The following is a 27078-nucleotide window of genomic DNA, read 5'->3' on the forward strand; positions in this document are numbered from 1 at the left end:
CTATTTCACATCGCATAATATGTAAACCTACTTCTAAACAAAAAAACATTTTTTTTTTCAGAGTTTTAATTGCGCAACGCGTTATTGCCAGAGATATTTCGCAAAATAATACAGATGGGTATATAGTAAAATTTGTTTTTGTTTGAAAAATAGGAAGCGGCAAAACTTTTGATTAAACTTCCGTTCTTTAAAATTTGTTTATGGTTCTCAATGAATGTTGTTAGGTGAATGCGTTTCGACGACGGACGGGGAGGCGGCGATCAAAACATGAAACAAACTCGTAATTAAAGATCCATTCACATAAGCGAAGCCGAAGCCTTCAATATATCTGCAATGTGCCCCGTCGTCGTTCTTTCTATTCTTTACGAAACTTGGCGCGCCGCGCGCGTGTTATACAATAGATTTCCGATTGAATATAATTCACGTTGAATAGCGTTTCCCGATATTTAAACAAGCACGCAAACAAATAGCACCGGCGTATATTGAATTGCGCGTATAAACGCAAAAGAGAAATGTTGCAACCAAGAATAGCTTTGTGCTTACAACAAGTAGGTAATTATGCGATCGTTAGATGAACAATACAAAAAAATAATTAAAAAAAAAAACAGAGACTTTATATAACGACATATAAAATGACGTTCGACATCTTCTTCTTAGCTCGTCGGATATCGCAATTTTTGTGTCATTGTTAAATGTTCAATTTTGCGTATATGAAAAATCAGCGAAATTTTAAAGCCGATCTATCGACGGATCGCCAGATCCGAAACGGGGGGGGGTTTAAATTCGACCGATGTGTGTTTTATATTCTCGTTTGGCACACATCTGTGTGTATACGAAACCACCATAAGATACTCTTCACTGCGCGTTCGATTTTGTTTCCGTTCCATTATATACGATAAAAAGCGATAAAAAAAAAAAAAAAAACAGTCCGAACAGTGACATTCTTCAATTCAGCACGCCGCGTACAAAACAGGAGAGCGTTGAATTTTTTTTCACCATGTCGCGACCGAACGAAGTGACGTTGCGCCGTCGTTCGTCGGCACAGCTAATGGACTCCAACGTTTTTACAGGCGGGGGCCTAAAAGCTTCAGCTCGTCTCTAACAGTAACATTTTGCATGCGCGCTATTAATATTTGAGCATTATTGGCCAACCCTTTACGACAAGATCTGAGAGTGGACGGGCGAAAAACAAAATATTTGAATTTTCCAGTTGTGCTTAATAAGCGCATTAATAACAGCGATAGAAAAAAAAAACACGCAAATTTTTAAATTTTTATTTTTCGTTTTACCCAGTCTGAAAACACTAACAAAATGCGAATTGATAATTCGAGAAGAAAGATTTAACGCAGTAAGATTCTCCAAAATCCCGTGTTACAAAATATCTCACACAATTTAAAACAGCCGAAGGTTTTCCGAAAAAAATTGTAGTTTTATACCTCACATAAATCAAATAGATTGACCAAAATTGAAGTTTTATTAGGGGCTTAAACGCTTGACACACTTCGTTGTAAAGAACACTTGACCGAGTATTTTTTTTCTTTTTTTTCTTTTTTTTTTTTTTTCATTTTCTGTTGAACATAATTTATCCGCGAGAAAGAGGGAAAAAAAGGAGAGAATTTTTTTCCTCAAAATATCGTACAATATATTCTTTTCTTTGAAAATTTGCACAAGGATTTTTGTATTAAATTTTTATATAAATTTTTTTTACATCGCATTGCACCGAGTACGTTGCACCGAGGCTAACTTAGAACTAACGGACAATTGTGGGACAAACAAAAATGTAAAATGTTTATGATTAAAACTCCTTATCTGGTTCGCACGCACATAACGAAGAAAACGCGTGTACTTGTGCGATTCCATGTCGACTTCGATTCTCAGCCGCATTTGTCAATCGACTTGGAATTTTTTTCGCAGATAGTGAGTGAGCACGGAGACACAACAGAGACACAATTTACAGATGTAAAAGGATATTCGTGAGCAAAAATCGGCGAGAGATAAACGACGTTTAGAGATAAATGCGAAACCGTATGACAATAAATAATTTATATAAGACTAATATCGTCGGAGAAGAAATCAACACTGCCTACTAACTAAGAAGAAGAAGAAGAAGAAGAAGATACAGCGTAATACGTGCGCGCGCGCAAAATATTTCCCTTTTTTGCTACTTCTATTCGACGAAACGTTCGTTTTTGTGTAAGAAATCTCCGCGCTACAAAGAGAGGAACAGAATACGGAAGAGGATATCTACCACTTCGAATATTGATTAGACAGCAGAGACGACGACGAGAGAGACAGAGAGAGACAGAGAGTGAGAAAAATATGAAAATCACGAACAGGTCTTTTGGTTGCAAGTTTGCGGAGAGATTCCCGCGGTCGTGTTTATAAAAAAAATTCCTAAGGCGAAGAAGAGGTGACGGACGAAGAAACGAGAAAGAGATGTCTCTAAATCACAGATATTACGTAAGTATTTAGATTTGCACAAGTAATAAAAAAAAAAATTTGAAAACACATATTTACAAGTGTCATAAGGTTTTTTTCAAATAAATTAAGCAATTCCGTGTGCGAGTTCTGTGTAGAAATGTTTATAGTAGAGGATAAGAGCCGTGTTAAAATTTTCTCTCTCGCGAGCTCTAAGTTGCATTGGTGTATAATAAAATTTATCTTTAACGCGAGCAAAATGTTGTAATTGTGCCACGCGCTATCTGCTAAAGAAGAAGAAGAAGATCGACTTATCGCACTCGACTTTTGGAATTCGGTTAGTGGGGTAAACGCGCGTCAAAATTTGAAAGATGAGTATCGAACAGTTAGAACCGAAATTCCAAATTTAGCGCGCAATGCCAGACAACAATAAATACACCGTAAAAAAAAGATATATAATGCAAATCACATTTGAAAAATGTTTTTTTAGTTGTTGAAATATTCTATTTCTTACACTATGTGTTATGTTTGATATTTTAGAGCGGGAGAAGAGACATTTAATGTCTCTTTCTCTCCTCTCTCTCTCTCTCTCTCTCTCTTTCTCTCTCTCTGTTGCACAAATTGCGTTGCTCCAGTTAACAAAGTATGCCGAGATTACAATTTCGCCCTGTTACAGTCCGGGCGTACTTGAAGACAAATTCAAACCTCTCTGCAGTATGGTTATTGTTTGCAATGGCCATAGCTAGAACATAATAGATAAGCGCGGAAGCGCCAAGTAGCATCGTCAGGTTTTCCAGATGTGTATATATACAGCGATATCGTTGCTTTTTTCGTTGTTTTTCTTGCGCATTTTGCGCGTATAGCGCGCTTGCATTCAAGAAAGAAAGCTCGTTCGTTTTTTTATTCAATTTCTACAATTTTTGTGTGTGTTGCAATATATTTAAACATTCAAAAACTTATTTTTCACACACTTCATTCTCACTTTACACACACACACATATGTTTCCTTCGTACATATACTCCCAATTCAGATAATAAATAATTAAAAAGAGATAAAACTTTTTCATTTTTTTTTTTACATACACAATAAATTGCAATTTATCATTTGTATAAATTTATATTCGCATATAGCAGCATTTTGAGTAATTACGATTTGCCATTCGGCGTCATGTTCATTTTCTTNTTTTTTTTTTTTTTTTTTTTTTCTCGTTTGGTAACGTTTCGAGTTCGCTGCGTTTGAAGAAGAGAGACGGATTATTTATGCGCGAGTGTATCTTAATATATCGATTGTCGGAACACATACACGTATGTGCCGCGCCATTATTATTACCTTTTCGTACTTGGCAAGAAGATAGTAGTAGCGCATTAAGAGTGACTGTATATCGACACATATGCGGACAGGCGGACATATACATATGAGATATATACAAGCGCTAAAAGCGCCGCTGACATGTTGGAAAAATTGCTACTGCAACCGGAAGGATAAATTATCCATATATATATATATATATATATATACATACACAGACACGTCTCGCTTGTCCTCCACTCTTTTGTAACCTCGCGCAGCTGTGACTTCACCAAGTTTAAAGCGGAACTCGCCGAACTGTGTGTCCTGAGAAAAATACATCGCTTCCGCTCTATCTTACCATTTTTCCTCCTCTGGTGCCGCCGGTGGTGGTACGATATTGATCACCCCAGCGGGTTAGTTAAAAGAAACTGTACCGATACCCGATTCGAAACGCAATTATCATCGTGACGCAAAACGAGAGAGAGAGAGAGAGACGGCAGAGAGTTATTTACACGTTTAAAAGTTCAATTAGCGAATCGATTGAAATATACGATCTCACCCAAGGAATATAATCTTCTGGCAAGATAATTTTAAAAATGATTATTGCAACATGTTTTTTTGCAAAGAGCAAAAAAACGTGATGTATCTCTTTTTGCCTTGAAGATACGAAATAATCGATTACAATTACCTCCTTTCTCTTTTACGGTAATGTAACAAAAATAATATTGAGAAGATAAAATTTAAAATTGAAGAGCGCGAATAATTAAACGACGAGAAATTAAATGACGCGAGTTGAATTAAAAAAAATTAAATAAATAAAATAAAAAGTAGGTTATACGAAAACAAAACACTTTTTACCGATAATAATAAACAATACACGATCGATCTCGCGTAATGTTTTTCACGTTTTTGCGCGTGCAAAGTCGTCAACAACAAAGAATGCCGGTAGAGAATCTCGATTTAAATTTTAGTAGGGGTGGCTAAAGACATCGGTTGCCCTTTGCACCAGAGCGTTATGTTCGCAAGCGCTTGAGCGCCTGCGCGAACACATTCGCACGCAATGCGATCTCTTTAAGCATTGTAATATGGAAGGGACCAGAGCAGATCGGAGTGAGTGACGAGAGTATACTGCGAAGGAGACTCAAATCAGACGTCCCCTAAATTGAGCTTCTACTCTAATGTAGATTCGCGCATGTTTATTCATAGACGATTGCTCGGTTTATCGCGTGTAGACATTCGCGTTGCACATGCGTGTTACACATGCGCCGATGCGCCGCCGCGCTCTGCCGATTGTCTTGTACTATTTGTTTCTCTATTAACCACGACGTGGTTTAAAGGAGTTTGAATCATCTTCTATTCGTAGCCGTACGGCGTATATTATAATAGACATCAAAAAATGCTCTAACAGATCTTTGAATCGTCGCATGTACCTTGCATTTACCTCGATTTACGTGTATCGATATATTAGGGTAAAAGACCCAATTACCGTCGACTGAATAATAAACTCTGGCGTTAGCAAATTGTTTTTACCACTTATTTATCAAAAACATGTGTTTTTCTTCTTATCTGTTATTATTCGATGTCTCTGATATAAGAAACAAAATAATACCGCCTATCAAAATCTCTATTTTTATTTATAAATTTAATAATTAAAAAAGAAACGATGCGAGAGCTATTACTGTCATCCTCTAAAATAAAAGAAATGAGACACGAATGTTGAGTGCTGGAGATTTTTTGTTATATTGCACTTAAAATTCTACGTTAGATTGTTTTTTCGCGCATAACTTTTTTTAGGATTTATTTAATATTTTAAATAAAATAGCTTAGGGTGACAGTAATTTGATCTTTTATCCTACACATTTTATTACATGTGTAATAAAATAAGATTATAAATTCTCCACAACGGAGGATAAAGTTGCGGATCAAACTTCACCAACTTCCATCGCGATGTGCGTTTGTTGAAGAAAGTTTTTTAAAATCGTTTTTTTCTCTCGTTTTGATCTCGTGCGTTTTATTCTTTTCGATTTCTCTTGTTCTCGCGCGTTAATTTGCACTCGCATCGTATCAGTCATTGACTTCTCGACACTTTTCAACGTAACAACGTCAGAGATTTTGAAACGGCGTTTAAGCGCTGCGACAGCACAACAACACAAATATAGATTTGGAAATTGACTCACGTGTACGCACACGCGAAGATTTGCATTAACCTATTTTCCTTTGCGCGCGCACTTCCGCGCCGTCGTTTGGTCTCTTCCAAAAACGTTTTGCAAGTTTTAACGAGCTTCGAGAACAGTCGAGTGTATTTTACACAAATGTTCCAAAAAATAAGAAAAAGTTTTGATCAACAAACGTATACACGCGCGGGAAACAAAAAATAGAGTTGCTTTCAATTGAAGTCACGACGACACGAGCTGCCACAAAAATAAATAGTTTATTCGATTGCATTAGTGCGATTGATTTAATGTCCAGATTCTTAAAGCAACTATATGTTGAATAGTGCAATAATATCAATGTTGCATCAACACAAAAAATTAAATTTTAATTAAACTGATGCTGTTGATTCAACATAATTTTTTTTTCCGTATACGTATCACAGGGGTAAAGTGTAGTTGTTGTGTAATACGTACGTAATATATATACAGTGTACAGAAAGTTTGAAGAAAATTAACGGCATATTACAAGTCAACTTCAAAAAATATTGTGATTAGATAATTATTAGAAGTTTTAATAGAATTCTTTGTATTTTTATCGCAATAGAATTAAATAATCTACTTTTGTTCTAACACGTAGTCTCTCGTGAGATTCTCTGCGAGAATCTCAGCCAGATTTCCGTTACTTTATAGTGTCGAGTTTTACGATAGCGCAGAATATATCGCGAGAATTACAATGATCTCTCACGGTAACGTTGCCGTTAACTTCAAGCGCGCAAACTTCCGTCGTCTCCAATCATCATTTATCTACAACCTACACAATTTCTATAGTATATATGGTAACGATAATATTAAAAGTATTATTAATAAATATTATGTACATATGTGAACATTGTCATAAATTTATACGTACATATACATACATAAATATATATATATGTATATNCTATAACGGTAACGGTAAGACTCAATTTCGGTACTATATCGGTTACGGTATACAATCTCTAGTATAATACCGGTATTGAAATCATACCGGTAGTAAGTCCCTGATTACAATAATATTATTAATATATACATATATATATATTATATATATAATATAAATAACATATATATATATATATGTACAATATAATAACATATATATATATATATATATGTTATATTCCGAAAGCACGAGATTTGATAGTGTGCTAGAAGCTAATGCATCTTCCGATCGGAAAATTTGGTTTGGGTCAACACATTATATCGTAATTATGCGGCCAGTACAATGGGCTATTAGTGGAAACGCGTCGCACAGCGATTGATTAACTAAATAATATCAGAGAATATATCTAATATGTGTGTTCCATATCATAGAGATGATATTTTGGTGGCGTAAAAAAAACGCGTACATCGCATGCCTTTAAAAATTAATGTGTGTCTCGTACATTGTATATCTCATTAACTAATTTAAACAAAAAATATTTTTTCTCATCAATTATTTTTTATTGATCAAGCTTGCCACCAAACCATGCGACACGTGATGATAAAAATATGAATTCTATATATATTGATTTAATAACCCTAATCTTTCTGGTGACAAAGGGAAAGAGGACTTTGAGAGAGATATATATACCGGCGTGAAAACGACCGAGAATTGAATTTTGCTTAAAATTGCGGCGGATATGGCGCCATGTTGCGTTTCAGCGGGGGGGAGGGGGGGTATGAGTGGCGCAGAAAGGAGGCCGGAGAGGGTGTGGGCCGTACTGCCAAAACCCGCGACCTAGATACCGATCGACCGACCGACACACATTAGAGGAACCGAGAGAGAGAGAGAGGAGACATAGAACGCGTGTGTGTGTGTGTGTGTATTACACGCGCGGAAGCAAAACGACAGAAAAACTGACAGAAACGGAATGAGAATAAAGAAAAGAATTCGAAGCACAAGAATACAACAACAAGGCAGAGGGGAAGAAAAACGCAAAAGTTCTTTCAGAACGGCGAAAGAGGAAAAATTCAGGTTCGCAAACGCGTATACATATATATATATATATATATATACACATCGCATCATGATGTGTACGCGCGTCTTATCTGTGTGTAGTGTAAGTCTGATACGTTTCTTCCTCTCTTTCGATAAACGTCCCGCAGTTATCGCCATTCGTTGCACGCTGCATCGCGCGTACGTGCGCGCGAAGATGCGGTTAAACTTAACCCGTACAAGTTTGTGGGACAATCCATTTATGCATATTACCGTTCTAAAAAAGTGACATTGGAGACATAAGACTTCGCGTCTCATCAAATATATCGTCCGTGTTAAAGTTCAAGATTATGTGGCCGATTATTGTTTTGGCGAACGATATATCCCGCTCGCGCTTTTTATACGCGAGCAATAACTACTACTTCGTAGCAATCCGCAAACAGAGAGATTACGAGAACGGTGTGTGTGTGTGTGTGCGCGCGACACACGAAAATAAATGATCGATAATAAGAATCAACGGTGTTGTGTGTCGCGACGTCGAAAATATAAAAGAACAGCAACGAGAGAACATTTTTTGCCTTCATTCGAGAAAAAAAAAAAAACCTGTTGGGGGTTTTTTTTTCGACCAACTTCGCTCTCTCTCTCAACTCTCCAACTTGTACATGATTTTCGGATTAAGCGACGACGGGGCGGAAAATTCGTTGAAATTTTTGTTTCGCGATATCTTGCGCGCGCATTTCGAAAACATTCGCACATCCGAACTTTTCTCTCGAGTGAGTTTGGGAAAATAAACGAAGAACGGCGATAGCAAAAGAAGTTGTCAAAGTGCATATCTCTCGAGTGAGACACACAGTCACGGATAAGTACCCACACCGAGAGAGAGAGAGAGAGAGAGAGAGAGAGAGAGAGAGAGAGAGACCGAAAGTTTCTGTGAATTATATTGTACATATATATACGCATACAGAGAGCTGTACGTCGTTTTTTACGACCTTAATCAAACTTTTACCTCTGAATGATTCACTTGTATTAACGCTTGGATGTGTCGTTGACATTCTGGTTCGTTGATTTTTTCTCGACAACGACGAAGTCGAGAACGAGGAAGTTTCCGAGACCGTTTCTCTGACTCAATTAAAAGCTAAAAATAATTATTCAGATTATTGCAGAAGTGGTGTGTACGTAGAAAGAGACAGAGAGAGAGAGAGAGAGAGAGAGAGAGAGAGAGAGAAAAAGAAAGAGAAAAAGAGACGTTCGTTTCTTCTATAAAAAGAATCTGCCGAGAGGAAAACGCGATCCGGTCGCGCCAGTAATTAATAACTGCGACAGTTATTCGAAAAAATTATTATTATTTTTTTTTTGTTTCTTTTTACAAATAAAATGAATTCATTATAACAAACAAGCAACGATCCATTTATTGAGACGTAAATAATAATCGAAGGTTCCTCTCGCGCGACGCGGAGAGTTTCGGTTTCAGATATATAATTTTATTGCCGGTAAGTAAAACCGCCAGTTTCAAGATCTTTCCGCATTTAATATGCGGCTCTCTCGATGCATATGCGAGTATTTGTCAATTTGCATTTATATTCAACATGTGACGCGCGCGTATATATACTTCGTCGAAACAGTCTGCCGGCGAGAAACGTTTAAAATGAACTTGCGCGTATTTTTCTAATAATTGTCTCTGAACGCGGTCTCAATATAAGCAATATATGAAAGCGAGCATAAGAAAGCGGCGACATTTCGCTCGACAGACGTCCGACAACATTGGTGACAGTGATAAAACGCGCACACGCGTCGTCGTTTGTATGAATTATCGTCGGTCTGCCGCTTCAAAATACATACGTACGTACACCGAAAAAATTACATTCTTGTAAGTAGAAGATTTGATACTTAAAAAATCTTCTTAAAGATTTTAGATGATATTCTTCTGAAATTAAGAATATATTCTTTATTTAAGAATATATTCTTAAGTTAAGAATATAGACTTTTTCGATAGTGAGATATACATGTTTTTCTATAGAGGCTTTTTATATTCTAATCAGTATATATTCTTATCAATATTACTATTTAGAGGATTTTCCTCTTAAAATAAGAAACTCTTCCTGGCGCCTATTTTAGTATAAAATATACTTAAAGTAAGTGGGATATCCTCAAAATAAGAATACAGTTTTTTCGGTGTATGTAGGTTCGTATGATAAAGATTTGATTATTTCTCGCAATACGTTGCGTCGGGGGGCATGACTCAGCACACGACTCTCACGAAAATCAAAAGATCAAGAAAAAAAAAATCCACCAATTGTATATCAGACTCGTGTTTTAATTTTCCATCAGCGCGGGAGAGAGAGTGCACGCGCGCATTTGTGCTTACGCCGACACGTGCGCGCGTATACACACGTGGGATGTGTATACAAAGCGACGCGCATTCTTGTTCCTCGCTGCTACACGAAAAAAAAAAAAAAAAAACCAAAAAATGAGAGAGATTTGAGTACCACGAGCGAGAAGGAAAAAGTGACGAAAGGCAGACGGCGGGAGTTGGAGGGACCAAGAAGACACAGAGGGATCCGACGAAGAGAGAGCGGAGAAGAGGCACATGGTTACTCTCTCTCTCTCTCCGAAACTCTACACCCGTTAGTCTCGAAGAGAGCTCAGTGCGACGATGGTCACCAAGCGGACAGGTCGCGGTCTCTCTCGCAGCCTCCTCTAACATCTCCACACACACGATTCTTCTCATCGTTCGCGAGTTTTACTCCGGTACTCTCGTTCGACTTGGTATCACACACGTTCGTCTCTCATCCGTTCGTTTAATCATGCCTAATTAAAGAGTCCGTAGAGATCCCGTGAAAGTAAACCGCGCCTCTAACTACTGCCGTAAATCATTGAGATCTCTTTTGTAGTTTAGTTTCAGAGAGAAAGAGAAAAAGATAAGAGGAAGAGAAAATGCCAGATAATCTGCGTTACGGTTGACGTACGAATTTATTTTCGTCCGTACGGTGGTACTCCTCTCGTTGTTTTCACCACAACGTTGTTACCGGATTCGTCGTCGTCGTCGTCGTCGTTGTCGTCGCGTTGTTGTTGCTTCGTCTTTATCTATTTATATCGGAATGATACGGCTATTCGCGCGGCGCGACATGTGCGAAAGCGGTCCGGACACGCTTTCGAGATAAAAGAGATTTTTCTCTCCGTCGCGAGAGCAGCAATTTGATTTGAACGTTGTAAATTTCCTCCACGGAGATCAGTCAAAATTTCAACTCCTTCCCCCAATCCATCGTTCTTCCTCACATTCCGATTCTCAATTCGAGGCGCTTCGTCTCGCTCTCTCGTCGCGCTTGTAAACTTTTTTTTTTTTTTTTTTTTTTTCGTGAGCAAACCTCCCGAGGTTTCGGAAGAACAAAAACCTTTTACACCCTTCCGCGCTTTCTCGAGTCGTTCCCGAAGTCACGGACTTCGATCGAGAAATTACTCGCGCGTCGGCGAGATTAAAGGACCCGGAGATAAGCCCGTGACGGAGACCGAAATGAACGAGGAGTACTCGCGCGCGAGTTGAGAATACCTGTGTGGGGAGAGAGAGAGAGAGAGAGAGAGAGAGAGAGAGAGAGAGAGACGCAAACATTAATCTCCGATGTGATCCGTTTCCCTGTGAAAAAGATGCGAGAGCGTGCTCCGTCTTCGTGGGCAACGGCTAAGAAAAATCGCACGTGCCGCATATATTCTCTCATCTTTCCGAAGCGAAATACGTGGGTAACACACACACAAGAGGATTCTTCCCGCTCATGTAAGATTAAAGACACAAAATGTTTTACCATCATTTGTTTTTTTTTTTTATATACGCGATCGTGAGTAAGATTTTTGAAAGATTTGGCGTTTTTTGATCTTTTTCTCTTTTTATATTACATCTACTTTTTTTTGTGAAGTTATATTTTTTTTTTTTTTGAGTCAATGTGTCGTATTGCAAATAAAAATGAAACTTATACAAATTTAATGTTGATTAGACAGGGCGTATCTGAACAAGTTGCTGGATGGTTTTTGCATTGAGGTGAAATTTAAAACGACCAAATTTTCCCAAACGTTTNGACTATATTTACAGTCATCTTCAGTGGGTACTGGTAAAAAATTACATATGACAAAAAATATAATAATATTATATTCATACAAATTTGTGTAAGCGACGAGAAAAAATATCAAGAAAGATCTTGAAGCCCTTTTCTTCGTCCGCCGCGTCCTAAAATCGGTGTGAACGACCTCAACCAGACTGCTTTGGCTAACGGCTAGGTCAGCGATGCGATTTCTGCGAGTCGTATGTAATTTAGTGGAGTTTCACTTATGACACATGATTACACGTACGATTTCACACAGCGAGAATATCCGTGCTGCTCTGCCGGATTGTTTCAATTATCTGTTATCCGTAAAGGAAGAGAGAGAATCTGTGTTTCGCTCTTCGCTTTAACCGCAGAAAGCTTACGTCATATGTCACATTTGTTTGTACACGAATTAATATTTTTTTTTTAAATATTTCTACATAGAGAAATCTACGCGTTTTGTGTCGAGAAAAATTGTTACTTTAAATATATTTCGCTTAATGACAATTCGTTAATTGGTAAAATTGATGAAGTTGGCGTATTTACGAATCATTGAATAATTAGAAAATAAAAATTGAAAATGTAAAAATAAAATCAATCTTTCTTTTTTTTTTTTTCTATTACTTTCTGCACCGAAAAAAATTGTATTCTTGTTTTGAGAATATCCCACTTACTTTAAGTATATTTTATACTAAAATAGGCGCCAAGAAGAGTTTCTTATTTTAAGAGGAAAATCCTCTAAATAGTAATATTGATAAGAATATATACTGATTAGAATATAAAAAGCCTCTATAGAAAAACATATCTCACTATAGAAAAAGACTATATTCTTAAATAAAGAATATATTCTTAAATAAAGAATATATTTTTAATTTCAGAAGAATATCATCTATAAAATCTTTAAGAAGATTTTTTAAGTATAAAATCTTCTACTTACAAGAATATAATTTTTTCGGTGTGTGATCATCCGCTTAGTTTCGGGCAAATTCGGTGAAAAAAATCTAGACATCAAAATTTCCCCTTTCTATCCTCTCGGGAGGCGCGTGTACAATCGATGTCCTAAAAATTTCATCGCTACGAGAACAGCTGCCAGTATAATAAAGCAACGCGAATGCAAACGTAAATTGTGCGTTTTTTTTTTTTCTTTTTTTTTGCGCTCGAGAAAAAAATTTTAGGTATCTCGCGACACGAAGATTGCGGTGCAATTTGCCTATTTTATGCACAGTTCGCGAATAATGATCGAAAGTAGAACACGTGACCGCAGTGCAACATTGTTCGTACCACGACAATACAATCGGATGTTTTGTTAAGGGAATAATGGAGCGCGTGGCCTATACGCTAATGAAAAGGTTGAACCTTTGAGCACGCACACATCGAACGTGCATCGTACGCACGTATCTACGGTTCAGTGGTGCTCATATTCTGTATTTTGGAAAAGCGTAAAAGGGTCAAGTTTACGGTCGGGTATGTGTTACACATTACAGTAGGTAGTTCCCGTTTTCGACAGTCCTGTTCAAAAGTCAAATCTAATGTCGCGGTAGAAAAAATTATATGCTTAACGATACTCGCACTGTCTTTTAACGTTTACATTACTCGTACGACACAACAAACAAGAACTTTTTTGTTTTTATTAAACGAGCAGAGAAAATCGGCTGATGCGTCGGCCAAACTTTTGACCGATATTGTACGTTTCAAAACAAGTCTCAGAAAAATATATAACAATTTATAATTATGTATTGTGAAAACGGTAAAAACTAATTTTTTTTTCAAATATTTGTAAAATGTTCCTCTATAATATAAGTTGTTTTTTTGTAAAAATTTATAGAATCGTTTTGAAATTAAAAACAAAAATAGACCGTTTGGATGTATTAGGGAATGTATGTTAATAACGCCCACTTTGAATACATATCTCGCTTCACAATCGGCCAATTTCTTTAAAAAATTGCGACAGTGATTATAAATCATTATTGTTAACTTTTCATTTAAGTTTTATATTAAATTCTATAGAAAAGTGGTTTTGCACGAGAACTACCTTAAGTTATTCGTTCTTTTTTTTTTTTAATTTTTTCTTTCTAATTCCCTTCTCTCTCTCTCTCTCTCTATCTTACACTCCAGTTTTTGATTTGTTCTTTTTCGCTGAACTGGTTACACTAGTTCAGAGTTTATCTTTCATCCTTCTATTTAGAATGAAAAAGATGAACTCTGAACTGGTGCAGCTAGTTCAGTGAAAAAAGAACAAACCATATTATTTTACATTGCATATTCTTCACATTACATGGCAATTACTAATTACCCACGCATTGCAATGATAAATGTTTATGTCGCGCGCGCGTGAGAAAAGATTTTTAACTCTACATATGTATATACGTAGTAGGATGTTTCATACATTCTTTATTATCTTGCAAAACGCTCGATGCATAACTCATTTCTATTATGGATATCAATTTGAGTATGTAGCGATGCGTGGAGAATTATTTGTTTTTATTATGCATAGAATAAAGTGGCCAAATATATATACATACATATATATAGATGTTAAAAAAAAAATATATATATATATATATATTTTTTTTTTTTTTTTTTTTTTTAAAGCACGGTTTGGCGATGTTTGACGGAACAGTTAAAAAAGTGCAAGATTTCGTTTTGTAGAGATTAGACAATTCTTGCGAGAGTTGCAGAAATTGTGTCCGAAGGTTATCTGTAGAGTGTCGTATTGTGAAGTTATCGTAGAAACGTTTTGCGCACATTTTCAAACCGTAACATTCGTCGAGATCCACATTCTTGCACAGACAGTCGAGATCCAAAATTAAAATCATACGGTAGTAAGCGCAAAAAAACCAAAAAAAAAAGAAAAAAAAAAGGATACTCCTCGAGCTCGAGTAAGAGAAAAAAGAGAGCGTTTGTAAGAGAGGACACTTAGCTTCCGAAAAAGATATTCCATACGTATAATAGGAATATATTCTTATGTACAAAAAAATAGATGAAACGTTCGCGTAAAAAGCGCATTTATTGTAGTTCAAAATTTTCGTGAGTGTCTGTGTGAAGATTTTGTGAAAGAAGATAATTTTTTTTGGAACAAGTGTTTATTTTCTCTGATTTTTTGCGCACGTTTGTTTATTTTTTTAACAACAATTGAAGATGTTTCAACGTCGCGATTATTTGATTCTCAAAGTTCTAATTATTCGACGACAGATATATATATAGTTCTCTGATCTAAAGAAACATTTCTTGTCGCAAAAAGTCTTCTCGGATCTTATTGTGTGCAACTTCGTATTGTGCGCAACGTTAAAATAAGGCTATGAAAAGTAAAAGTGATATATGTGCGTGGATATATCGTATACATGCAATATATATCGATGATAATACATTATTAATGTCAAATGAGTATCATCGTCCTACGTGTGCGCGCAAGCGTATCTATTATATATTTAACATCCCTCGCGCGCCAAGGTCAATGTCTGAGTTTTGAGCGTCTACTTTAAAATGCTCGCGCGGAACAATGAGGTCTGGATGTCCACAGGTCTACGGCAAAAGTGCCACTGTACCACCGTTATACGGACACAGAAAATGTGCACATTTGCAAGTCCTGATGTATATAAACGCTACATACATATATGTAACTCCATGTATGTATTGTGCAATAGTCCAATGTGCGCGCGCGCGCACACAATGACAGAACAGAAGATAGAAATCAAAAGTGCGATTACCATTGAAGAGCAAGGACAACTTTACACACGCGACGCGGTTCTCTCGAGCATATATCTCTTATTGTCGCTATTACTCATTGTTTCTCCGTCCACACGTGTGAGCATCGAAGATGCATCTTCGGAACGAGCCAAGCCCGTAAGTCGGGATTGTGATTAAGATTCGTTACTTCGATCGCGGATTGTAATGTCGAAAAACGAATTTTTTTTTCTTTCGAACATTAAATACCATAGGATATAATAATATAATACTTATAAAACTTTGTTTTTTTTTTTTTTTTTTTGTAATGAACAAATTGCAAATTGTGTTTTCGGCTCAAATGTGATTTTGTACACGGACAAAAAAATAGTTTCTATCACAGCTAATTACGGTTTGCTGAAACTGAATTTGCTTCTGTAGCTATAAAATTTCCTATTACATAGAAACAGTTTGCTGAACGCGCAAAACAAATCGGTAAAACATTCAAGACATTGTTTTGGTTCAAAATACACGAAAAAAAAAAAAAGTTTCTATCACTAATTACGGTTTGCTGAAACTGAATTTGCTTCTGTAGCTATAAAATTTCCTATTATATAGAAACACAAACTGTGAAGCAAATTCAGCTTCAGCAATAAAGTAATTAACTGTGATACAAACTATTTTTTTTTTTTTTTTCGTGTATTTTGAGCCAAAACAATGTCTTGAATATTTTACCAATTTGTTTTGCGCGTTTTGCGAACGAAGTAAAAAAAATGTAGTTTAAAGATCTTCTTCAAATGGAAAATGCTACGTGAGAACCAAACCGTGCTCTATACACGCATTGGTAAAAAGTGACTACAAGTGTGAAAACTTCTTGTTGCAAAAGTGCGCGCGCAAAAATAGTATCTGCGGTGTTATCAGGCCGTTATTGAAAGTTTGTATAACTTTTGATCGCGATATGAACAAAATCAAAGCAAAAAGATCTAGACACATTGAATTCTGGACGTTATATATATATATGTCCGTTGCGTGGAATGTGTCAATAAGTAAGTGTCGCAATAGAGTGACCTTTTGCAGAGGCGCGCTATTGCGGAAAATCGGAACAGGACCCGATAAAATACGATACGAACCCTCGCACACATTCTTCGCGCCGACTCTACTTCGATATCCGTTCGATATGTACCGTCGATATTGTCCGTACCGTGACACAGCACGCTCTCGGTACCTCTGGTGCGCGTATAACTCTTGAAACGAGCGATTAGTTATCAGCAGCAACCAATGCGAAACACGAGATCTACGAAAGGAGAAGGCTTAAAGCCGGATTTATTCATGGATCACCACAAGCCATGTGGATAATTCTGTCTGTCTATCTCTCTATCTCTATCTCTCTCTCTCTTTCTCTCTTTCAGTCTGAAATATCCACTATCTCACTCGCACTAACTTTTCCACGTGTTTCTCTCGTTGTGAAACCAGTAAGCCAGCAAACAAGTCAACGTGTACCGGGGGGAGGGTTTGAGTTAAAATATTGCCGATGAACGAACTGCTTGCCGTGAGATCAAGATACCGAGAATATGCTTAAGAAGAGAGAACTTGATAGTGGTGCAACGCTTCCCATCGGGACGACGGCCGCCGTCGTCGTCGTCGCGAAAACCAAGCTGTCTACAAGAGAGAGAACTGCTAGATGCAATATGCGTGGCACGTGGCACAGCGGATTTATTCTTAGCTCGGGATTTTAAACGTGCCATCTGAAATTCTTTTCTCAGAAACAAAAGAATTTCAGACGAGCGCACTTTTGCATTATTGGATACTTTCAAGAACATCTGCTGCAGAGAAAGTTTTACTCGAATAGTATTGAGAGAGAGAGAAAAAAAAACAAAAGAGAGAGAAAGAGAGAGAAAGAAAAATCTGCAATAACCGTTATATTATCTCATACCATAGATATTATATAAATCGAACGACGATCGAAATGCATAAAGATAAATTTTAATATACACGAGATATATATATATATACACAAGGTTGTATATTATATATTGTTTCCTCTTTTCCATATAATTAAATTTCCAACATCTTTGTTATTTCGATTAAGCAAGTTTAACGCGATAATATAGATAATAGCTTTAGAGGAGAAAACAGGGTCTCTCGAGATAGCTCGGGTTATTGCTTGGATTATTTGGCAAGATAATAAGCGACGTTTGATAGCTTTTGCTTTCCAATTTCTCGGAAATAATAAGCCAATCCTATTATATAGCCGGATGAGAGAAAGAAAGCGATGTAAAAGAAATATGTAATAATCAGATAAAGATTTCTCGTGATAAGAATATAATGTCAATCATTCAAAGCAAAATTTCCTTTTGTCGGAGACGAAAGATATTTTGATACCGATCTCTTAAAACACACTCACCCTCACATAAAAGTAAAAAAAAATCCAGTCTTCCTTTAGATAATATCGCTGCATGTTCATCATTTTTTATGTCCATCATTTCGTTACATCTCATTGTAGGTAACGACGATACCGAACGAGGGCGAAGACAATTTTAAAATGCCAAGGGCTTCCGTGGTACACATGGCATCGACAGCAACAAGACCGCAACACATGTCACAAGTACATATATTTTGTCTCTCATTTTAATTAATTTAAGTTTTCGAAGTTTAAACGATAAAACAATATGGATATTCTCTCGTTCGCCGATAGAATGGTGAGAATTTCGCGAGCGAACGCCGCATGTATATATATATATGTGTGAACTATCAAAACCTTATGGTGACAGAGAGACGCAAGAACGGGGAGGAGTTAAGAAGAAAGGAGATATATAAAGTTAGCACATCCCTCCCGATAGTAAACTTTCGTAAGTCTCTCTGTGTGAGCGGAGTTTCTCCCCTCCCCCCCCCCCGCGCCTTAAAACTAAATTATTCAGAACTATTTGATCCCAATTTCCGACGTAAAGTTTCAATGTAAAGCACTCCATTTTTCAAACTCAAATTTTGAAACCGGTAGTAAAATTGAAACTAATTTTATCAACGCGTATAAAATGTGTGATAGAAAAAAACTCGCTCTCAAAAGAGAGCGCGGAGAAACTCAAATCGGAGAATTATAGACATTCGATTTGTGCCGGACTGCTAACTTTTTGTACCTTCTGAAGAACAAAGTGAGAAACAATCTGTCGAAGACAGATCCAATCTCGCCAGCTCACAAGCACACAGATTTCACGATCGCGCGAATATCACTGGTCACGATTTTTTATGTTTTTTTTTAAGGTTAATTATAGCCCGTTATACAGAATCAATGCCAAATAAGTTGTTTTACGTTTCGGTTTGTTTATTTATTTTTTTTTAAATAAAGTATTCTTTGACCAACAATGTTTACGCATAAGAAGTGAACTTTATAAATATTATTTTAACTTTTTAAATATTATTTATTAATTGAACTTTATAACTTCGGTTTTAGCGTGCCAAAATTATTTAAAGTCACTCGGGCAGCACTCGTGTACTTAAAAATTTGCAAACATGTGTAATTTTATTCAGGGAACATAGAGTATCCTTCGGTGCTATTTGTTTTTTACTTTTTTTTTACTGTTTCGCAAAAAGTGAAATTCTTAAACACGCAATATACACGATATGTCCGCTATGTTCTCTCTCTCAACAATTTCTAAAGTTTGTTCAATGAAAATTAATAAATACGGCTCGAAGGAAAATTAAATCAACGTGAAAACCAACGAGCCTAAGATCCCGGGTGAAGGTGGACGTGAAATTAAATAACAGCCAATGCGATGAATTGAACATTATTGATATATTATTTGAATTTTCAATTTAGACACCGATACATTAGATACAGCCCACCATGTTTGTTTGCTTGTCTATGTCATTGACCGTTCGGTTGTTGTTGTTCGCTTGCCTTCGCGCTCGTTATCGACTCACGTATTGACTTGCCTGCCTAGGTTACGTACATGTGAATTTTAACATTTTGTTACTGACATTTATTATTTTCTATGTATTCATTTTTATTCTGTTCTTATAATCCTTTCATATTTTTTTTTTAATAGTGTTGAAAATGATCTACATTAAAATGATCGAAACGTCCACTTAATTGCATTGGCTGTTATTTAATTTCACGTCCACCTTCACCCAGGATCTTAGGCTCGTTGGTTTTCACGTTGAATTTAATTTATTCAATAATATCGCTCTCGTGGTACAGCCCTCCCCCCTCTCCCCGCGATTAAAATAAACAAGTTTCAAAATTCACTCGCGCGCGCATTATTATTCCTGGCGATAAGAAACCTGTTTGGCGCGTTAGAAGATACAAAAACCCAATTATCTCTCGCACGCGCGTGAGATTTGTTAAAATGCTCGCTTTACCTGTCGATAGGTTCTGGCGACTCTGGCGTTATCTATGGGTACTCTTTCATCCGGTCTGGCCAAGGGTTACACCTCGCCAGCGTTAGACTCCATATTGGATAATCAATCGCCTCATCTTTATCAGTCGTCCAACAATGACACTTGGTAAGAACTCGCGTGCTCGAAGGTGTGAATAAATTAGATATTAAAAAAAAAAAAAAAAAAGTGCGACGGACACGTTACGCACATCGACACACAGAAATGCGGACAATTAAATTCATTCAGTTTGCTGCGGTTTTATTCGAGCGTTGCGATCTCTTAATAAGTTACTTCCGGAAGTACATGTGACATACATGTTACTTTGACGTTTTATACGCGTGTATATATATATATATATACACACATATATATAACAGGAACCTTATTGTGAGAAGCAGTTTGCGAATAACAGCTAACAGGGCGCACCCCGAAGAGCGATTGCGATTGTACTTGATGTCCGCCGCGACACTCGGGAACAATAATATTTTAATATTACAGGAAAATATCTGCCCCGAAACGTCTGGATTACATCGGTATCATAGGATAAATATAAACGATTTGTTGTAGGTCAGCTTTCTCGGTTACGCAGCAGGAAGCTTCGTGGATTGCGTCGTTGTCCATGCTGGGAGCTTGGTTGGGCGCGATGATCGGCGACTGGATAATGCGGAGAGGTCGTCGGCTGGCTCTGCGCGCGACATCCTTACCCTTAGCGGCGGCTTGGATCGTAACGGGCGTTGCGCCGTGCGTCGAACTGGTGTATGTCACCAGTTTTATCGGCGGTCTGTGTTGCTCGGTCATCACCATGGTGGCTCAGGTAGAGAGAGGATCAAAAACTAGACTCGTGTCTTGTAGTAAGGCGACAATATTTGACAGACACACGTTGCAATTTCTTTTTCGACAGGTGTACATATCGGAAATCTCGATGCCGAGCATTCGCGGATGTTTGTCAGCAATGTTGAAAGTATTGGGTCACATCGGAGTCTTGCTATCGTACATAGCCGGCACGTACTTGAATTGGCGACAAAGTGCGCTGCTAGTGGCCGTCGCCCCGTCTATGCTCTTTCTGGGGATCCTTTTTATACCCGAGACGCCGTCGTATCTCGTGCTGAATGGCAGAGACGACGAGGCTGCCACCAGTTTGCAATGGCTGCGCGGAGAACACGTTGATGTGCGACACGAATTGGAGGTAATTTCAAATAAATGTTTTTTTTTACAGAAAATGACGCGCGAAATATACTTCTCCTCCAAATAAATCTTTCTTCTCTCTTCTTCTTTGTGTTTCTCGCTCTGAATTGAATTTTCACTGCGATCAATCAAATAAATCGCGTCAACCCGTCGCGAAATTTAAATTATTCTACGAATCGAGTAAACAGATAAAATTCTTTAACCCAATTTGTCCGTATACAATTCTGTTCTGATTGTCAACAATTTTATTGTTCGACAATTTTATTAATCGAAACTTTTATCACATTTTTACAGTTTTGAGTTGTGTTAACTTAATGATAATTACACGTTCATCCAGGTTATCAAAACGAACATTATGGCTTCAAAGGCGAAGCAATACGAGTTGAGTTTCCGAAACAGCGTGTTCACGCCAAGATTGTACAAACCCATCGCAATCACATGCGGTCTGATGTTTTTCCAACGATTTTCCGGCGCAAACGCATTTAATTACTACGCAGTGCTTATATTCCGTCAGACTCTTGGCGTGATGAATCCTCACGGAGCGACCATAGCGATCGGATTTGTACAACTATTGGCCGCTTTATTGTCAGGTACTTTTTTATCGCACTAATAAATTTTATGTTAACGTTAAAAAAAAAAAAAAAAAAAAAAAAAAAAAAAGAACGTTGTTTCGTAAATTAAGTTTTTTTTTTTAGCAAAAAGATATGTAAATGTTTTTCTTTTGTTTATTTCGATCAAACAAATAAGATCTTCTCTATCGTTTTGCAGGATTTTTGATCGACATCGTCGGCAGGTTGCCGCTTCTGATAGCCAGTACCGTTTTCATGTCTCTTGCGCTAGCCGGTTTCGGCAGTTACGCGTATTACGTGTCGCAAACGCAAAATTTAGGTTACGTGGACTCGACGGTAGTGGGCCAGCACGACTGGATACCACTGCTCTGCGTGCTCGTGTTCACGACCGCTCTCGCCCTGGGCATATCGCCAATTTCTTGGCTATTGATTGGCGAATTATTTCCCTTGGAATACCGCGGCCTTGGTTCTAGCATCAGCACGAGCTTCAGCTACTTCTGCGCATTCTTTGGAATCAAGCTCTTTATGGATTTCCAGCAGGTGCAAAGCATTTTAGCACTTTTTTTTAGTTTCCTTCTTCTAAAATGCAATTTCACGATCAATTTCTCTTCATTTCTGTTTCTTGTGCGTGTGTGTGTGTGTATGTGTTTATTTTTACTTTATTTTGCAATTTTAGTTCCATTTTGAGCGAAAATAAATTTCAAGTATAAACAATTATAAACAAAATATTAACATTTCCTGGAGGGTGGGAAAATTCAATTTGGCAAAACGTCGAATGTCAAGTTTATATAAATATGTACGCTGTTAAAATATTATTAAAATACCGAGATGCACACGTGACACACACACACACACACACACACAAATTTAAGTTATACATAAATTTAAAAGATACGACTTTCTTTGATTTCAGAGTCTCGGTTTACACGGAGCTTTTTGGTTTTATGCGGCAATGGCGGTTTGCGGATTGTGCTTCGTAGTTTGCTGCGTGCCCGAGACGAAGGGCAAGCAACTGGACGAAATGAATCCAAATTACGCGCAAACGCGGTAGTATAAGGCCTCGCTGACGGGAGGTCTCTCGAACTTGGAAAAGGCAAACAGGCCTTTGCCAGGAAGTGCTTATCCGAACGAGCACGATGTGCGAGACTTCCGCCGCGGTAATAATAATAATAATCCGTCAATTGCGACCGCTTGCGCCCAACGAATAACATCAACGCGCGCGGTTCATCGCAAGTTGTCTGATTACTGCGGCATTATCGCGGAGAAGACCAACAAAATAAGCAAAAACGTCGAGAACTTCATGCAATCCCGCGGTTTGTTGCCGCGACGTCGCACAAACGACGAAGCGTTACCGCCGATATCGCGTCCGACGAACGTTCCCAGAATCAACGGCGACGCGATTGGCAACTACCGTTCACAATCCGAGCGTACAACAGTAAGAGAAACTCGTTATCATTATTACGAGAGTCACGAAGAACGATCGCAAAGAAACATAATAACGCAGAACAATCGCACGCTATCCCTCAGTAGAACGTATCCGCGAAGTTCACGCGACAGCGCGCACAGTTACTTTCATCATTCCGACGAGATGGATCATCTCCGACGCTACAGGAGACTTCGCGGAGAATTCGCGGAGGCGGATTACATCGCTATTGACAATTCCGGTCGAGATTTAGCGGGAAGAAGAGATTTATCCAAGCCGACGGAGAGAAACGGCATCATCGATCACGGCACCAGGGATGAGAGACTTTATGACAATTTGTACTCGACTTTGCCGCGTAGTCATAGAACAACCAACAACTTCAAGAATCGAACGCGCGACTTTCCGAACGAACGACACGCGTATCCGAAGAGTCTGCAAGATCTAACAACATTGAAACTCGACGACGATCTCGCGTATCCCGCGTCAAGTAGCCGCGATACCGATTACCGTCGGGATCAGGGAATCGATGACAATTATTGTCGACGTATTGGGAATCAATGGGAAGAGGACGAGATGTCATACGACGACGATTATCTCAGACTCTGCAGAAATCTATCGAATCTCGACAATTATCCGCGAGGTAAGAGATACGAACCGGGTCAGGTGCATTACGAAAGAGAGTGCAGGACTTTTGGCAAAGACACCGTCGCCTTCATTTACTATAAGACGTGCTATTTATGATGTAAAACGGAAAGACGCGACCTAACGAACCGTGTGTGGAACGGAAGCTTTCTCATTGACAGATCGATTTATAGATCGGTTTTACAATCTCACGCGTAAGTATGTAAAAACAAAAAAAAATGTACATACACCCCCCACATCTTTTTGACGCGATAATACAACATATCTTACAATTAGATCGAAAGAACAACAAATGTTTGTAGGAAGAAAAGAGAAATCATCCGTACAGGAAAGAAACAAAAATGATCGATCATATCTAAAAGTCACGAATAAGTCTTTGGCTTTGTTAAATTAAATCGATTTTTTAATTGATAATAACACACAACTAACACTACGTAAAAAAAAAAATGTGACTGTTATCGGTGAAAAACTGATTTAAGTGACTAAAGCAATATATAAATACAATTTGTGATTTTGCAACATCCATATATATATATACAATATATACACATATAAATGTATATATGATGTATATACAAAATATATGTGTGAATTTATGAATATACACACATCTCGCTTTATATATTGTTGCTGTTCCGACGTAAAATCTCTAAAAAAAAAAAAACAAAGCGTGATATCTCTCTCAAAAAAAAAAAAAGAAAAAAAACAATTCAAAATTAGATTAATTTTTTACTTTATACACGGCATGAAAAAACTTTTCGGGTCTTATCTTCTATATCTAAGTATTCGAAAAGATATCTCGTATAATATCTCGTATCCGAAGTATTTTTTAAGAAACGTAAATAAAATACACGTAAAATATGTAATACGAAAAACAAAAAACTAAAAAAAAAAAAAAAAAAAAAACGTGGCACTCGACAATGGTACCAAATAATACTCGTAATATAATATTATCATTCAACTTAGATATAAAATTGCGTAAATAATAGAATTGTATAAATTATAAAATTTATACACGCCAGTATTATCCGCTTTTGTGTTTTCCGGAGATATCATGGCTTTCTACTTTGCCAATATAATTTGGGAAAAAATCGCGTGCTAAGTAAAATTTCTGACAATATTCGAAAAGTTCGTTTAAAATCAAGAGACAATACTTACAGTTAGTATATATATACTGTATATATATATATATACACAGGATATCCCAATTTAAAATCTTTCGACGCGATTATTTTTTGTAGAATCCGTTAACAGAGAGAAGAGCATAATAATAATATACCAAAATAAACAAAAAAAGCTTAATATTCTTTAAAATATATAGATAACAATATAGATATACTGCCAACTAGACTGCCGAGTTAAAAACATTTTTCTGTCAAGTAGTTTCGATGGAAAAGAACTTGCAATAAGTTCTGACGCGCGCTATAATTCTCTCTCAAGCTACATATTGCTTCTCAACATATATATTCCTTTCCAAAGAGAATATATATCCAAATATTTTAAGATAAAATGATTCAAGTAACGTGTTACACACCGTTCCAACTTGTTTTGCGCGTGCTGCGCGAATAATTATCATAAACAAAAGTTGTGTGCGACACACAAACACACCTATAGTGCGTGCAGTTAAAATCAAAATACGCGTTCCACTATTAAAATCAGAATATCAAAGTAATTCGCGTAGTAGCAACTGTGACGTCAATGATTTAATCAAGACAATATCGATTTGTAGATACGTTTATACATATGCGCTATGTTTTGTGTAAGATGCGCGTGTGTGTATACACACACGCACACACACATATTATATACTGAATACACGTATAATTCTATCGTATCTTTATAGAATTTATGCGCAATCAGTCGCGGTAAGAAAAATAAAACAAAAAATGAACAAATTCTCGACAATACTTATTAAATCGCTAATTTAGCGACGCTGATAGAGCGACACTCGGTACTATTAGCTTGTTAGAGCAAGAAATTGTGAGCGTAATAACTCGTTGTGTGGAAGCAAACTAGATATTGAAAAAAAATGTGTGCGAAAAAAAAAAACGAGTTCGCGTGATTTGTAATTTGTAATAATCCATACTTTTTAAGTAAATCTCTGCGTTTCTCCGATACTATTCTCAAAGAATAACGTAGCAAATGTCGTATGCTGCAAAATAGCGGTCGTATACGATTGTAGACAGAGGTTTTCGTACTTATGTATGCGTATTTTGTATTTTTATATAGTTTGTAGAACGGTACGTCTTTCTCTCAAGAAGATAAGATTTTACGTGTCGAGACAAGTATCTCGTATATAGAAGACGGCTACATTTTTGCGGATCACACAGTTTTACATCTGTGATGAACTAAATATAGTTCTCGTCGAGAAAGATTTTCCTAAAATACCTTTAATATTATATAGAATTGAGAATAAATAATAAAAAAGAAGAGAAAGACAGAAAGAAGAGAGAGAGAGAGAAAAAAAGAACAAAAAAAAAAAAAGAAAAAAAAAAAAGAATGCTAACGCATTATAGAAGAAAATCTTTCTTTGCATGAATTTTTAATAGAACTTTTTATATATCTGTAAGTATATAAAACTATATTCTTAGCGAGTCATATCTTTGACATATCCAATATCGCAATGTGCATGAAAACAATTAACTATTTTTGTACTTAACTATTTTTGTGCATTACTTTACATAGATAGAATCGATTTTCGTGAGAAGAAAAAATTATTAACACAATTATAAAAACTAATAAATTTATATATATGTTAAAAATGTAAGATTTAAATTATATCAATTACTTTGTGTTTACGAAACTATGTTTTTACACAACAAACAGAGAGAAAAAATTTTTATCTTTCAGTACAATAAGATATATATACATATATATACATGCATTAGTTAATGTATATAATAATATGTAATAGTGAAATGCTCAAAGTGTCACACCAGAAATTTTACGACACAACTTTTTGTGTGTGTCCTTTTTAGAAACTTTAAAAAAAAAAAAAAAAAAAGAACTACAAAATCTTTATTTGACGTTTAGATTTTTAAGATCCGACACACGACTTAATCTTATTCGACGAAGAAAAATAGGTTTTAACAAACAAACAAAAAATCTACCTGCATTTGAAAAATTATTCCCTCAGTAATAATATGTATTCTAGCATACGTCACTCTTGTGACACGTATTTCTATCGACAACTTAGGAGAGAAGTTTACAAGACATAAGATTGTTCATATTTATTACAAGAAGAATAACGACTTATATTACGTGAGATAATGCAATTGACATTTATTTACTGATATATATATATATATATATATATATATATATATA

The 27078-nt window shown here is 36.7% G+C and overlaps 2 protein-coding genes across 4 annotated transcripts in view; one reads left to right on the top strand and one right to left on the bottom strand.

Moving 5' to 3' along the window:
- Positions 1 to 27078, bottom strand: part of LOC109859942 (mediator of RNA polymerase II transcription subunit 20) — a 41187-nt gene that overhangs the window by 7942 nt on the left and 6167 nt on the right. Inside the window, exon 1 of one of the 2 annotated variants that reach the window (XM_020438695.1) lies at positions 8829 to 8958. The exons of the other annotated variant lie outside the window; for it this stretch is intronic. Coding sequence (XP_020294284.1) covers positions 8829 to 8874 — 46 coding nt within the window. The 5' untranslated portion in view covers positions 8875 to 8958. Of the gene's footprint in view, positions 1 to 8828; positions 8959 to 27078 lie in introns of those variants that run through there. 2 annotated transcript variants of the gene reach the window in all.
- On the top strand, positions 1923 to 22759 carry LOC109859941 (facilitated trehalose transporter Tret1-like). 2 transcript variants are annotated; one of them, XM_020438692.1, is made up of 8 exons: positions 1923 to 2460; positions 18062 to 18163; positions 19925 to 20058; positions 20500 to 20746; positions 20834 to 21118; positions 21455 to 21707; positions 21886 to 22226; positions 22600 to 22759. In XM_020438692.1, the coding sequence occupies exons 1-8, from the start codon at positions 2437 to 2439 to the stop codon at positions 22735 to 22737; spliced, it is 1524 nt and encodes a 507-aa protein (XP_020294281.1). In that variant the 5' UTR covers positions 1923 to 2436; the 3' UTR covers positions 22738 to 22759. The 2 variants fall into 2 exon arrangements, with proteins under 2 accessions (XP_020294281.1, XP_020294282.1); XM_020438693.1 differs by lacking the exon at positions 1923 to 2460 and adding an exon at positions 11465 to 11591.

The sequence above is a fragment of the Pseudomyrmex gracilis genome, unplaced genomic scaffold (genome assembly GCF_002006095.1).
Source record: "Pseudomyrmex gracilis isolate BER0280 unplaced genomic scaffold, ASM200609v1 scaffold_306, whole genome shotgun sequence".
Taxonomy (NCBI): Eukaryota; Metazoa; Arthropoda; class Insecta; order Hymenoptera; family Formicidae; genus Pseudomyrmex; species Pseudomyrmex gracilis.

Excerpts from the sequence above, each read along its gene's own strand:
- LOC109859941 (XM_020438692.1), top strand. The coding sequence starts at position 2,437 with ATGTCTCTAAATCACAGATATTAC. Across the intron at positions 21,119-21,454 it reads ATGTGCGACACGAATTGGAG|GTTATCAAAACGAACATTAT; the intron begins GTAATTTCAAAT and ends ACGTTCATCCAG. Across the intron at positions 21,708-21,885 it reads ATTGGCCGCTTTATTGTCAG|GATTTTTGATCGACATCGTC; the intron begins GTACTTTTTTAT and ends ATCGTTTTGCAG.